This window comes from Bombina bombina, chromosome 3, assembly GCF_027579735.1.
Source record: "Bombina bombina isolate aBomBom1 chromosome 3, aBomBom1.pri, whole genome shotgun sequence".
NCBI lineage: Eukaryota > Metazoa > Chordata > Amphibia > Anura > Bombinatoridae > Bombina > Bombina bombina.
The window spans coordinates 643,675,876-643,691,355 of NC_069501.1; the positions used below are offsets into that span (position 1 = coordinate 643,675,876).

At 39.5% G+C, this 15,480-nt stretch overlaps 1 protein-coding gene across 2 annotated transcripts in view; it reads left to right on the forward strand.

Moving 5' to 3' along the window:
* Window positions 1–15,480, forward strand: part of USP32 (ubiquitin specific peptidase 32) — a 653,327-nt gene that overhangs the window by 232,195 nt on the left and 405,652 nt on the right. For both annotated transcript variants that reach the window (XM_053707352.1, XM_053707353.1), the window contains exon 3: window positions 3,796–3,901. In XM_053707352.1, the coding sequence (XP_053563327.1) occupies window positions 3,796–3,901 (106 nt within the window). The remainder of the gene's footprint in view (window positions 1–3,795; window positions 3,902–15,480) is intronic.

The following is a 15,480-nucleotide window of genomic DNA, read 5'->3' on the forward strand; positions in this document are numbered from 1 at the left end:
CAATCAAGAAAGATAGCTGTAGGGAGGTAGAAAAACAGGCGTTTTTCAAGAGTGTAAATATACATTTTACACTCTTGAAAAAGTCTGAGCGTACTCAGACGAAACATACGTAGAGTCCTATTATCCTACCGGTAGTATCTTATTAGTCTCTGGCACTCTTCACCCAGACTTGGTACATTCCGACTGAGATGGTTGACTTCTACTGAGGGCACAAGTTTCACTCCGGAAGGATCGTTTTCTATTTGAACCTGCCTTATATGTTTGTAAACGTTTGTGAGTATGTATTTTGTGATATTACTTACTCTGTAATAAATATTCTACACTTGAGTCGGGCTGCGCCTGTTTTTCTACCTCCCTACAGCTATTAAAATTCAACGAAAATCTGTAATTGTTTTCAAGTTTCTATGATATAGCTAAAATATCTAAGATATTTCATCATACCGTATATTTTTTCAAAATGTGATATTACCATCAGTGATTAAAATGGGATATTACTGATATAAATACATTTGTGTGTGCAGCCAGAGAGGTTCATGTAATTCACTCCAGATTAACTATTCTCAACTTTATTAAAGTCTTCAAAAATAATCATAAATGTGAACATTCTATGTATATTATATTAATACAAATGGACACTTTAAGGGATAATAAATAGTATGAGATTTTAATATAAAATGTGTAGTTGAAAAACTTTCTAATATACTTTTATTTTGTCTCCTTTTTCTGTAATTTAATTCTGAAAATAGTTTGTGTTTTTTTAAATTCCATTTAGTTTCTATAAAGTAAGTTATCTCACTGTCCTGTTGCAAATAATTACGAACAGCTATAAAACAGGAAATAATACAAACAAGGCTGTATGGGATTTCACACCGCCTTGTTTACACAAACTCTACTTTATTGCCTGGTTTATACATCTGTCCCCATTTGTTCTCCACAGAAGACAGAGATAAATAGAAAAGGATTTCAAACATGGCAGCTCCATTACTTTATAGAATCTAGAGTACTTTATGGAAACTAAAGTTGCATATTATTCTAATGCTAATCTTTGCTTTGACTACATAATTTTCTGTTGCATTTATCTACTGTTTAATATCCCTTAAATTAACTTCATTTTTGAGACAGTGTAAAAAAAATAACTTTTATACCTTTTATGCCACATGGAAAGTCTGTAAACCTTCTAAAGTTTTGAAAAGTAGTCTTAAAGGAACAGTAAAGTCAGAATTAAACATTTATAATTCAGATAGAGAATGTAATTTTAAACAGCTTTCTAATTTACTTCTATTGTCAAATTTGCTTTGTTTTTCTTGGTATCCTTTGTTGATGAGTAAACCTAGGTGGACTCATAGGGGCTCAGGACTGTGCACATGTCTTTTGCACCCTTTGACAGCTGTGTTTGAAACAATCTTTGTAGCCATGTTATAGAAAGATGTTTGCAACAATCTTTCTAGCAGTGTTATGAAAGTTAGACATGGCTGCCATAGAGTGCTAAAGACGCATCCACACTCCTGAGGTCCCACAAGCCAACCTAGGTTTACTCTTTAACACAAATTTAATAGCACAAATAAATTGGAAAGTTGTTTAATTGCATGCTCTATCTGACTCATGAAAGTTTCATTATGACTTTACTGTGCCTTTAAAGTATAAAAGCTTGTCAAAGAAGCTGCAAATAGTACAAACTGAAACATCTCTATAGTGAAAATAAAATAAAACTGCTTTAAATGACATGAGTTTTGTAGTGTTACATGAATTAACATGCATACGGAGTGTAAAACATACAGAAAGAGAAGCAGTCTGCCAGGAACGAACAACAGCTCAGTGGCTTGTTCTGTGGTCCGGTTACCAGCTGGGAGTAATTTCATCTTTTAGCCCAATTGTGCTTTCCTGAAGTATATCAGTCTGATCCCACCTAACAATGTCAGTCCAGGCAACTCACCTCTAAACAAGGGTAATGGCAACCCCAGACAATCGTCTTGGCCTCCTTTGGGCCTTGCCAGTGAGGTGCAGCCATATTCCTCTAAGCACATTGGGCAAGGAGTCAATGTCTGGTTTCCCCCTCACCCTTAGGGAGACTTTTCCCAGGGTCATAATACAAATACATACAAAAAGAGAGAGAATCTACCAGGAACAAACAGTAGCTCAGTGGCATTGGTTACCACCTGGGAGTAACTTCTGAATGTGATATCTTTCTGTACAGTTTAACACCTTTTTTATTTTCCAAAACATATCCCCACCACTTGACTTATCTTGAAAAGCCAATACAAAATTGTTACTGAAGTAGACAAGGATTGGCATTGTCATTCTATTAGCAAATCTTGCATTGTTTGTGTCTGTATTATATATTTGTGCCATGTTTTTTTAACTTCCTTATTTATGTTTATTTTTGTATAGATTTTTATGGTATATTTAACCCAACACATTTTTTTTTTAAACCTACTAATAAATGGGTTGACAAATTTGTTTAAAGTTTAGGAGCCAGTACGTTTATTTAGGATCAAGACATACTTTTATGAGTCAGACAGGGTATTGTGTGTAGATATATAGAAAATAACCAAAAAAGTTAGGAGCCAGGTGTTAAATTCTAGGACCCAATGGCTCCCTGACGCCTGGGTTTGTCGAACCCTGTACTAATATATCTGAGAACAGTTGTTGTAAATGAAAAAGCAGTGCTTCATTTGTTATATCTAATCTGATGTGATTTAATTGTCATGTTTACATTATATTTCTTAAAATATATTGCAGTTTATTTTTTTTGTCTCACAAGCAGTCATAGTTTAACCGAATCATAGTTTGTAGAAGGTACAGTGACCAGGAACAATAAAACAAATGTGTAGAAAGTTCCCATAGCATGAGCAAAAATACATTTTCTGCATCTTCTAGAATATATCAGACTGTGTAGTGGAATTAAAGGGACACTGAACCCACATTTTTTCTTTCCTGATTCACATAGAGCATTCTATCTTTATTTGAAAAAGAAGGCATCTAAGCTAAGGAGCCAGCAATTTTTGGGTTCAGAACCATAGACAGCACTTGTTTATTGGTGCTGTCCAATCAGCAAGGACAACCCAAGTTGTTCACCAAAAATGATCCGGCATCTAAACTGACATTATTGCTTTTCAAATAAACATACCAAGAGAATGCTGAAAATTTGATAAAAGGAGTAAATTAGAAAGTTGATTAAAATTGCATGCTCTATCTGAATCACAAAAGAAAAAAATTGGGTTCAGTGACGTGTCCCTTTAATGGCTAATGTTAGTAATAAACTGACAAAATATCCCCAGTCCTCAGTGAGGGACATGTTCTTGAAATTACCTTCTTGCTTTATGTTTGATCATATGGACTTGTTAGGGCCCCGGACGACTTGTTGCAAACACAGCTGTAATATTCACAGAAACATGACATTGCACAAGTGGTACATTTCATGTATTACTTATATGTGCTGATTTCTTAAAAAAAAAAAAAAAATACTTTACATGGACACAGAAATACAGGCATGTAGTTATCCACCATTAACTGTAAACTTTTGCTTTAAAGAGGTACAGCAAAATATGAATTGTGCAACATTAATTGTGTTCACCTTTATAAGTAAAATTAAGAAATTTGTGAGTATATTTCTAAAAGAACTACATTTTCTATGTTGAAGCAGAAAATAGTGTTAGACAATAAAAACTGGATAAACCATAGCTTTTTAAAAATGTTTGATAAATGAAATTGAGTCAGTGTTTATGTATTGTAAAAATAATTTCACTGTTGTTTTTTTTTTTTATTCTTAAATTCATGTTATCTTTATTCGTCTAGGTGATCTACTGTTCATTTGGCGGAACCTCCAAAGGTTTGCATTTCAACAACTTGATAGTAGGGCTTGTTCTTCTAACAAGAGGGCGAGATGAAGAGAAGGCAAAATGTAAGTATTGTTTATTAGTTTGTTGTAAGCAAAATGCCTGTGTTTGTGTCTTTAACCTCTTAAGGACATATGACGGAATTTTTCCGTCATAAAACAATTGAACAAACAGAAAGCTGTGTCCTTAAAGGGTTAAAGAGCCATTATAGTGGGAAAACTTCATGCTATAAATTGTTAGCAGTGGCAGATTTCACAGCTGGGTTGTGGCCGTGGGACTATCCCTGTTGATTGGATCAGTGTCTGTGTCTGCTCTGGACCACCAGTGATCTGCAGCTCCCGTTTGTTACTTTAACCCCTTTGCTGGTGTTAAATGCATAGTATTGCAGGGTCGCTAGTGTTAAAATGACATGCCCTGACAAATCTTAGTATGTCATTTTTCCAGCATGATGGCCCTTTAAGTAAAGACATTGCAGGAGAGTGTGTGGGTCAATGTGACTACTTGTGAATGTATGTATCTAGTTATAAAAATAGGTATTTCAGTTTTCAAACACTGTCCTTTTCATTACACAGGACCAGTATAGTATGTTTAAGTGAGAGAAGAGCTATACACTTTAGTCCAGTAAAATACTTTCTGAGCTACTAATGTATCACCTGTGCTCGCAGAGGGATATCCTAAAAAAAAGTGCTCAAAACTGATTTGTATCGGAAGTATGAATCTGTAAAACCTCATATATTTTATGCATTTTTTTTATTAAAGTAAATATTAAACAACTTACTAATTTACTTGTTTTATCTAACTTGTTTTCTTAGTATTGTTTGTTTAAAAGCATACCTAGGTAGTCTCAGTGCCAGCATTGCACTACAGGGAGGAAGCTGATGAATTGTGGCTGCACATTTTTGCCTTTTGTGATTGGCTCACCCGATGTGCTCAGCTAGCTCCCAGTAGTAAATTGCTGCTCCTTCAGCAAAGGATATCAAATGACTGAAACAAATTTGATAATAGAAGTAAATTGGAAAGTTGAATTATAAAAGAAAAGATTTGTGTTTCATGTTTCTTTAGGTTCATTAGTTTTTATTTTTAACAACATTTAAAATTATGGGGAGGTGAAAAGTAAGTTTAAAATCCTCCACTAAGCAAAAAATTTAAAGAAAATAACTCATTGTGTAATTCATTTAACAAATCTAGACAAGTCAGAAGACTTGCTTTTCCCACAGAAAACCTCTGGATACATTGTTTCCAATTCAGCAAAGGATTCTGGGTAAGATATGCAAAGGAGGTTCACAATGACTCACTTTTTACTTCAGTCTGCTTTTAGGCAGTCTCCCTTTACACCATAGCATTGCTGTATACACAGCTTTTAAGCTTAGCTAGGGCTAGTACTGTGAGTCAGAACCATCCCAGGACAGCTGTTTCGTGGTTTTTGCCACTCATCAGCTGGGAGTAGGTTGAATCACTGCTGGGTGAAGTTGATTTCTGGGCGATATACAACAACATTTAAAATAGTTAAATCTAAACCAGTGGGTTTAAATAAATCGGAAAACAACATTTAAATAAAAAGTATGAACATTTTTTAAAAATATTTTTTAGTCCAAAAATAATAATTTGACAATACTGAAATGGTAATTAGATTATCCAAACTTTAAATAAAACTGCTTCAGTCATTTTAGGATTTTGGATAGAAAAAATAACATGGGAAATATGTGATAAACTTGACTTGACTGCTGAACATCCATTATATTCTTTTAGAATAAGAAAGGTATACATTTTTTTCGAAATAATATTTATGTTTGCTGAATATTTATGTAGGTATTGCAACCAGCTGCAAGTGTTATGTCTACCATGATAAATTACATTTAAAAACAGTGACAGTAAAAATGTTTCTCACAATGTAACCAATAAGTAATTTAGAAGCTCCCAGTAGTGCATTACTGCTGCTGACCCTACCTACATATGCTTTTCAACAAAAGATACCAATAAATACATTTGATAATAAACTAAAAAAATCTTAAAATTGAGAACTAAGTGATAATGTGTGCCTTGGTTTTTGTATCCCCTTTAATACAAGAAATCTGTTTTGGGGTGGTGGCCAAAACTCAAAAGAGCCCTCAACAAATACAGGATACACTGTGACTTTACCTATATCCTCTGTGCCATTAGACATTTTTAGGAAGAATATATTTATATTTGGCCCTTACGTCTTTAAAAATATTGACCTGTGGTCCCCATGTGTTAGAAAGTTGGCCATCAGGGATCTAAACCATGAAAGTTTAATTTTGACTTTCATGTCGGTTTTGCTTGACTGTATGTTAAATGAAAACCTATTTGAGCTTAGAGTAGTCATAGAGGAGAACAAACCTCTTTTAGCTGGGCGCAATTTTGTTATGCCAAACTGTCTTCAAAATACTTTTATTATGGATATAGTATACCAGCTGGTGGGGCAGTAAAATAGATGGTAGCCTCTATTCTAAAGTGATGGTAAATTTACTGCATTTTCAAATTAAATTATTATTCCTCAAGTCATTGCCGCCAAAATCGCTAACTTTCTTTTTTTATATCCCAAACCTTTGTTTATAATTGTAGATGTAACTTACATAGCGTTATCGCTTTTCGCTCCGTCCCCGGCAATATTTCCTGATCAGACTAGAGAGCCGTACCACCCACTCTCTATGTAATTATATGAGCATCAAGGTCTTCAACATTAGCTTTGCGCATGAGTTATATTCTGTATACAATACGCTACATGTTATGTAGTATGCGAGTTAACATGTATCGCATGCGCTTAGCCACAGAGGGGCATGTTGGGTTATTTTATAGTCGCCGACTGGCCTGGATTTTGATAGAATGCCAAAAAATATTTGAAAATTAATGGCGTTGATTGTACGGGCGGAGGAACGGAGGTACAATTGAACTATATAATTAATAAATATCTCAAAATAATAAAACATTACAAAAAACAGGTTTCATGAATGAAAGTCTATATATTTTTTATTTTCAATGCGATTGAATGTTGCAGATACTCATAGTTGACCATCACTTAACTTCATTCAAAATACTTTACATTTTCAAACATGACCAGAGTTTAAAGGGACATAAAATACAAACTGCATGACAATGTACCTTCATATTAGAGAACAATTTTCAAATGAATAATGCAGCTTTATTTTGTCAACTGAGCACATTATCTTATGTTTTTTTCTTTTTACTGATTTCCCTCTCCCCCATAACAATAAAGCCCTTGTTAACCAATCACAAACTTATATGCATATAGAGTTGTGCTCATAAGTTTACATACCCGGCAGAATTTATGATTTCTTGGCCATTTTTCAGAGAATTTGAATGATAACACAAAAAAACTTTTCTTTCTCTTGCAAGGTGTATCCAGTCCACGGATTCATCCTTTACTTGTGGGATATTCTCATTCCCTACAGGAAGTAGCAAAGAGAGCACACAGCAAAGCTGTCCATATAGCTCCCCCTCTAGCTCCACCCCCCAGTCATTCTCTTTGCTGGCTCTAAGCACTAGGGTCTCTCTTGGGAGTGTAAAGTGAATGTGGTGTTAGAATTGTAGTTTTATTATCTTCAATCAAAAGTTTGTTATTTTAAATGGTACCAGTTTTTACTATTTACTCTAGCAGAAAAGTGATGAAGATTTCTGCTGAGAGGAAAATGATTTTAGCATGTTGTAACTAAAATCCACTGCTGTTCCCACACAGGACTGAGGAGTACCAGAAAACTTCAGTTGGGGGGAACAGTTTGCAGGGTGATCTGCAATAAGGTATGTTCAGTCATTTATTTCTAGACAATACTGAGATAATGCTAGAAGACTGACAAGATACCCATGAGGGGAGGGTAAGCTATGTTCACAGACTTAGTAAGGAATTGAATGCTTACATAATAGGGCTAATATACTGGTTGACACTTATTCAGGGCAATCGATTGTTTGGCTAAGGAAAAATCGTTTTGCAAGACACTTTGAAAGCCCTTTTGGGTTTTTTTCTGGGGTTATTACCACATGGCTGTTTTTTAGTCACTTAGGAGTGATTTACTAGGCCTCACAGCTCCGGAGTAGAGTGGGAGGGGCCTAATTGCCTGCTGATGTTTGAGGGCCTAAAAGAAGCTATATTCCCCCAAATCTGATCCCTAAGGGAAGGTAGGGCCACAGCAAGGCTGTGGCAAGGTGCTGTAGTGATTTAACCAGGTGTTGGCTTTAGGCTGCTCCGGTTTGGGCATTAAGGGGTTAATCGTTTTAAAACTTGGGATGCAATCTTATTAAGGCTTTAGCTACATACTGTGAAAATTTCAGAAAGATTGCTGCATTTTTCATCGTTTTGTAAAATTGTGTGCTCTTTTTATCTCTTAAAGGCACAGTAACGTTTTTTTCAAATTGTGTTTTTTATTTGATTAAAGTGATTCCAAGCCTGTTTGTGTACTCTACTAGTCTGTTAAACATGTCTGACACTAAGGAAAATCCTTGTTCAATGTGTTTAAAAGCCATGGTGGAACCCCCTCTAAGAATGTGTCCCACTTGTACTGATATGTCTATACACTTTAAAGATCATATTGTTGCACTTAAGAATGTGGCCCAAGATGATTCTCAGACTGAAGGTAACGAGGGTAGCCCGTCTGCCTCTCCCCAAGTGTCACAACCAGTTACGCCCGCGCAAGCGACGCCTAGTACCTCTAGTGCGTCTAACCCTTTTACATTACAAGACAGCGGCAATCATGGATAATTCTCTTACAGCCTTCTTATCTAAACTGCCCGTGTTACCTGCGAAGCGTGATAGCTCAGTTTTAAGAACAGATTATGAGCATTCTGACGCTTTGGTAGCCGTATCCGATATACCCTCACAACGCTCTGAAGTGGGAGCGAGGGATTTGATGTCTGAGGGAGAAGTCTCTGATTCAGGAAGGGTTCCTCCCCAGACAGATTCAGATACATTGGCTTTTAAATTTAAACTAGAACACCTCCGTGTTTTACTTAGGGAGGTATTAGCTACTCTGGATGACTGTGACCCTTTGGTGATCCCAGAGAAATTGTGTAAAATGGACAAGTACCTAGAGGTCCCTGTTTACACGGATGCGTTTCCGGTCCCTAAGAGGATTGCGGATATCGTTACTAGGGAGTGGGATAGGCCAGGTGTTCCTTTTTTCCCCCTCCTGTTTTTAAGAAAATGTTCCCCATATCTGACCCCATGCGGGACTCGTGGCAGACGGTCCCTAAGGTGGAGGGGCTGTTTCTACACTAGCTAAATGCACAACCATACCAATTGAAGACCGTTGTGCTTTTAAAGACCCTATGGATAAAAAATTAGAGGGTTTACTTAAGAAAATTTTTGTTCAACAAGGTTTTCTTCTCCAACCTATTGCCTGCATTATTCCTGTAACTACTGCAGCTGCTTTCTGGTTTGAGGCGCTGGAAGACTCGCTCCAGACGGAGACCTCATATGAGGAAATTATGGATAGAATTAAGGCTCTAAAGCTAGCTAATTCTTTTATCACTGATGCCGCTTTCCAAATAGCTAAGTTAGCGGCGAAAAATAAATAAATTCAGGTTTCTCCATTTTGGCGCGCAGGGCACTATGACTAAAGTCCTGGTCGGCCGATGTGTCGTCTAAATCCAAGCTTTTGAACATTCCTTTCAAAGGGAAGACGCTATTCAGGCCTGAATGGAAAGAGATTATTTCAGATATCACCGGGGGAAAAGGCCATGCTCTCCCTCAGGACAAAGCCTTTAAAACAAAGAACAAAGCTAATTTTCGTTCCTTTCGCAATTTCAGGAACGACCCGCTTCATCCTCTCCGGCTGCAAAGCAAGAAGGTAACGCTTCACAGACCAAGGCAAAATGGAAACCTTACCAGGGCTGGAATAAGGGTAAACAGGCCAAAAAGCCTGCAGCTGCCACCAAGACAGCATGAAGGGGTAGCCCCCGATCCGGGACCGAATCTAGTAGGGGGCAGACTCTCTCTCTTCGCTCAGGCCTGGGCAAGAGATGTACACGATCCTTGGGCATTAGAGATTGTAGCCCAGGGATACCTTCTAGAATTCAAGGACTCTCCTCCAAGGGGAAGGTTCCACATTTCTCATCTGTCTACAGATCAGACAAAGAAAGAGGCGTTTTTACGCTGTGTAGAAGATCTACATACAATGGGAGTGATCCACCCAGTTCCAATTGCAGAACAAGGACTGGGGTTTTACTCAAACCTGTTTGTGGTTCCCAAAAAAAGAAGGAACTTTCAGACCAATCCTGGATCTCAAAATTCTAAACAAATTTCTCAGAGTCCCATCATTCAAGATGGAGACCATTCGGACAATCTTACCAATGATCCAGGAGGGTCAATATATGACTACCGTGGATCTAAAGGATGCGTATCTGCACATTCCTATACACAAAGATCATCACCAGTTTCTCAGGTTCGCCTTTCTGGACAAGCATTTTCAGTTTGTGGCTCTTCCTTTTGGCTTGGCCACTGCTCCCAGAATTTTCACAAAGGTGCTAGGGTCCCTCCTGGCGGTTCTAAGACCGCGGGGCATAGCAGTGGCGCCTTACCTAGACGATATCTTAATTCAGGCGTCATCTTTCCAAAGAACCAAGTCTCACACGGAGATTGTATTCGCCTTTCTGAGGTCTCACGGGTGGAAGGTGATCATCAAAAAGAGTTCTCTTTCCCCCCTCGCAAGAGTTCCATTCCTAGGAACCCTGATAGACTTGGTAGAAATGAAAATATTTCTGACGGAGGTCAAAAAGCTAAAACTCTTAACTTCTTGCCAAGCTCTTTATTCCATTCCTCGGCCATCTGTGGCTCAGTGCATGGAGACAATCGGACTAATGGTTGCGGCAATGGACATAGTCCCTTTTGCTCGGATACACCTCAGACCACTGCAACTATGCATGCTCAAACAGTGGAATGGGGATTATGCAGATTTGTCTCCTCAAATTCAGTTGGACCAGGAGACCAGAGATTCTCTTCTCTGGTGGTTGTGTCAGGATCACCTATCTCAAGGAATATGTTTCCGCAGGCCAGAGTGGATCATCGTAACGACCGACGCCAGTCTGTTAGGCTGGGGTGTGGTCTGGGACTCCCTGAAAGCTCAGGGCTTATGGTCTCGTGAAGAAACTCTTCTCCCGATAAACATTCTGGAACTGAGGGCGATATTCAACGCTCTTCAGGCATGGCCTCAACTAGCGGCGGCCAAATTCATCAGATTTCAGTCGGACAACATCACGACTGTAGCTTACGTCAATCATCAGGGGGGAACAAAGAGTTCCCTAGCGATGACGGAAGTAACCAAATAATCAGGTGGGCGGAGGATTACTCCTGCCATCTCTCAGCAATTCACATCCCAGGAGTAGACAACTGGGAGGCGGATTTTCTAAGTCGTCAGACTTTTCACCCGGGGGAGTGGGAACTCCACCCGGAGGTATTTGCCCAGCTGACTCAGCTATGGGGCACCCCAGAGTTGGATCTGATGGCGTCCCGTCAGAGCACCAAACTTCCTCTCTACGGGTCCAGGTCCCGGGATCCCAAGGCGGTATTGATAGATGCTCTAGCAGCGCCTTGGTCCTTCAATCTGGCTTATGTTTTTCCACCGTTTCCTCTCCTCCCTCGTCTGGTTGCCAGAATCAAGCAGGAGAAGGCTTCAGTGATTCTGATAGCGCCTGCGTGGCCACGCAGGACTTGGTATGCAGACCTAGTGGACATGTCATCTTGCCACCATGGACACTGCCAATGAGGCAGGATCTTCTAATACAGGGTCCGTTCAAGCATCCAAATTTAGTTTCTCTACGTCTGACTGCTTGGAGATTGAACGCTTAATTCTATCTAAGTGAGTTATAGATACTCTGATTCAGGCTAGAAAGCCTGTCACCAGGAAAATCTACCATAAGATATGGCGGAAATATCTTTGTTGGTGTGAATCCAAGGGTTACTCATGGAGTAAGATTAGGATTCCCAGGATATTGTCCTTTCTCCAAGAAGGACTGGAGAAAGGATTGTCAGCTAGTTCCTTAAAAGGACAAATATCTGCTTTGTCTATCCTGTTACACAAGCGTCTGGCAGAGGTACCAGACGTTCAAGCGTTTGCTCAGGCTTTAGTCAGAATCAAGCCTGTCTATAAACCTGTGGCTCCGCCATGGAATTTGAATCTAGTTCTTTTAGTTCTTCAAGGGGTTCCGTTTGAACCTTTACATTCCATAGACATAAAGTTGTTATCTTGATAAGTTTTGTTTTTGATAGCTATCTCTTCTGCTTGAAGAGTTTCAGAATTATCTGCCTTACAGTGTGATTCACCTTACCTGGTGTTCCACGCAGATAAGGTAGTTTTGCGTACCAAGCCTGGTTTTCTTCCTAAAGTTGTTTCTAACAAGAATATTAACCAGGAAATAGTTGTTCCTTCTCTGTGTCCTAATCCATCTTCGAAGAAGGAACGTCTATTACACAATCTTGATGTAGTTCGTGCTTTAAAGTTCTATTTACAAGCAACTAAGGATTTCAGACAAACATCTTCCTTGTTTGTTATCTATTCTGGTAAGAGTAGAGGTCAGAAAGCGACTGCTACCTCTCTTTCCTTTTGGCTGAAAAGCATCATCCGTTTGGCCTATGAGACTACTGGCCAGCAGCCTCCTGAAAGAATTACTGCTAATTCTACCAGAGCAGTGGCTTCCACACGGGCTTTCAAAAATGAGGCTTCTGTTGAACAGATTTGTAAGGCAGCGACTTGGTCTTCACTGCATACTTTTGCCAAATTTTACAAATTCGATACTTTTGCTTCTTCGGAGGCTATTTTTGGGAGAAAGGTTTTGCAAGCAGTGGTGCCTTCCGTTTAAGGTACCTGTCTTGTTCCCTCCCTTCATCCGTGTCCTAAAGTTTTGGTATTGGTATCCCACAAGTAAAGGATGAATCCGTGGACTGGATACACCTTGCAAGAGAAAACAGAATTTATGCTTACCTGATAAATTACTTTCTCCAACATAGGTGTGTCCGGTCCACGGCGTCATCCTTACTTGTGGGATATTCTCTTCCCCAACAGGAAATGGCAAAGAGCCCAGCAAAGCTGGTCACATGATCCCTCCTAGGCTCCGCCTACCCCAGTCATTCTCTTTGCCGTTGTACAGGCAACATCTCCACGGAGATGGCTTAGAGTTTTTTAGTGTTTAACTGTAGTTTTTATTATTCAATCAAGAGTTTGTTATTTTGAAATAGTGCTGGTATGTACTATTTACTCAGAAACAGAAAAGAGATGAAGATTTCTGTTTGTATGAGGAAAATGATTTTAGCAACCGTAACTAAAATCCATGGCTGTTCCACACAGGACTGTTGAGAGCAATTAACTTCAGTTGGGGGAACAGTGTGCAGTCTCTTGCTGCTTGAGGTATGACACATTCTAACAAGACGATGTAATGCTGGAAGCTGTCATTTTCCCTATGGGATCCGGTAAGCCATGTTTATTACGATTGTAAATAAGGGCTTCACAAGGGCTTATTAAGACTGTAGACTTTTCTGGGCTAAATCGATTCGTTATTAACACATATTTAGCCTTGAGGAATCATTTTATCTGGGTATTTTGATATAATAATATCGGCAGGCACTGTATTAGACACCTTATTTCTTAGGGGCTTTCCCAAAGCATAAACAGAGCCTCATTTTCGCGCCGGTGTGGCGCACTTGTTTTTGAGAGGCATGGCATGCAGTCGCATGTGAGAGGAGCTCTGATACTTAGAAAAGACTTTCTGAAGGCGTCATTTGGTATCGTATTCCCCTTTGGGTTTGGTTGGGTCTCAGCAAAGCAGATACCAGGGACTGTAAAGGGGTTAAAGTTTTAAAACGGCTCCGGTTCCGTTATTTTAAGGGTTAAAGCTTCCAAATTTGGTGTGCAATACTTTTAAGGCTTTAAGACACTGTAGTGAAAATTTGGTGAATTTTGAACAATTCCTTCATGTTTTTTCGCAATTGCAGTAATAAAGTGTGTTCAGTTTAAAATTTAAAGTGACAGTAACGGTTTTATTTTAAAACGTTTTTTGTACTTTATTATCAAGTTTATGCCTGTTTAACATGTCTGAACTACCAGATAGACTGTGTTCTGAATGTGGGGAAGCCAGAATTCCTATTCATTTAAATAAATGTGATTTATGTGATAATGACAATGATGCCCAAGATGATTCCTCAAGTGAGGGGAGTAAGCATGGTACTGCATCTTTCCCTCCTTCGTCTACATGAGTCTTGCCCACTCAGGAGGCCCCTAGTACATCTAGCGCGCCAATTCTCCTTACTATGCAACAATTAACGGCTGTAATGGATAATTCTGTCAAAAACATTTTAGCCAAAATGAACCCTTGTCAGCGTAAGCGTGGCTGCTCTGTTTTAGTTACTGAAGAGCATGACGACGCTGATATTAATATCTCTGAAGGGCCCCTAACCCAATCTGAGGGGGCCAGGGAGGTTTTGTCTGAGGGAGAAATTACTGATTCAGGGAACATTTCTCAACAGGCTGAACCTGATGTGATTGCATTTAAATTTAAGTTGGAACATCTCCGCATTTTGCTTAAGGAGGTATTATCCACTCTGGATGATTGTGAAAAGTTGGTCATCCCAGAGAAACTATGTAAAATGGACAAGTTCCTAGAGGTGCCGGGGCTCCCAGAAGCTTTTCCTATACCCAAGCGGGTGGCGGACATTGTTAATAAAGAATGGGAAAGGCCCGGTATTCCTTTCGTCCCTCCCCCCCATATTTAAAAAATTGTTTCCTATGGTCGACCCCAGAAAGGACTTATGGCAGACAGTCCCCAAGGTCGAGGGAGCGGTTTCTACTTTAAACAAACGCACCACTATACCCATAGAGGATAGTTGTGCTTTCAAAGATCCTATGGATAAAAAATTAGAAGGTTTGCTTAAAAAGATGTTTGTTCAGCAGGGTTACCTTCTACAACCAATTTCATGCATTGTCCCTGTCACTACAGCCGCATGTTTCTGGTTTGATGAACTGATAAAGGCGCTCGATAGTGATTCTCCTCCTTATGAGGAGATTATGGACAGAATCAATGCTCTCAAATTGGCTAATTCTTTCACCCTAGACGCCACTTTGCAATTGGCTAGGTTAGCGGCTAAGAATTCTGGGTTTGCTATTGTGGCGCGCAGAGCGCTTTGGTTGAAATCTTGGTCGGCTGATGCGTCTTCCAAGAACAAGCTACTAAACATTCCTTTCAAGGGGAAAACGCTGTTTGGCCCTGACTTGAAAGAGATTATCTCTGATATCACTGGGGGTAAGGGCCACGCCCTTCCTCAGGATCGGCCTTTCAAGGCAAAAAATAGACCTAATTTTCGTCCCTTTCGTAAAAACGGACCAGCCCAAAGTGCTACGTCCTCTAAGCAAGAGGGTAATACTTCTCAAGCCAAGCCAGCTTGGAGACCAATGCAAGGCTGGAACAAGGGAAAGCAGGCCAAGAAACCTGCCACTGCTACCAAGACAGCATGAAATATTGGCCCCCGATCCGGGACCGGATCTGGTGGGGGGCAGGCTCTCTCTCTTCGCTCAGGCTTGGGCAAGAGATGTTCTGGATCCTTGGGCGCTAGAAATAGTCTCCCAGGGTTATCTTCTGGAATTCAAGGGACTTCCCCCAAGGGGGAGGTTCCACAGGTCTCAGTTGT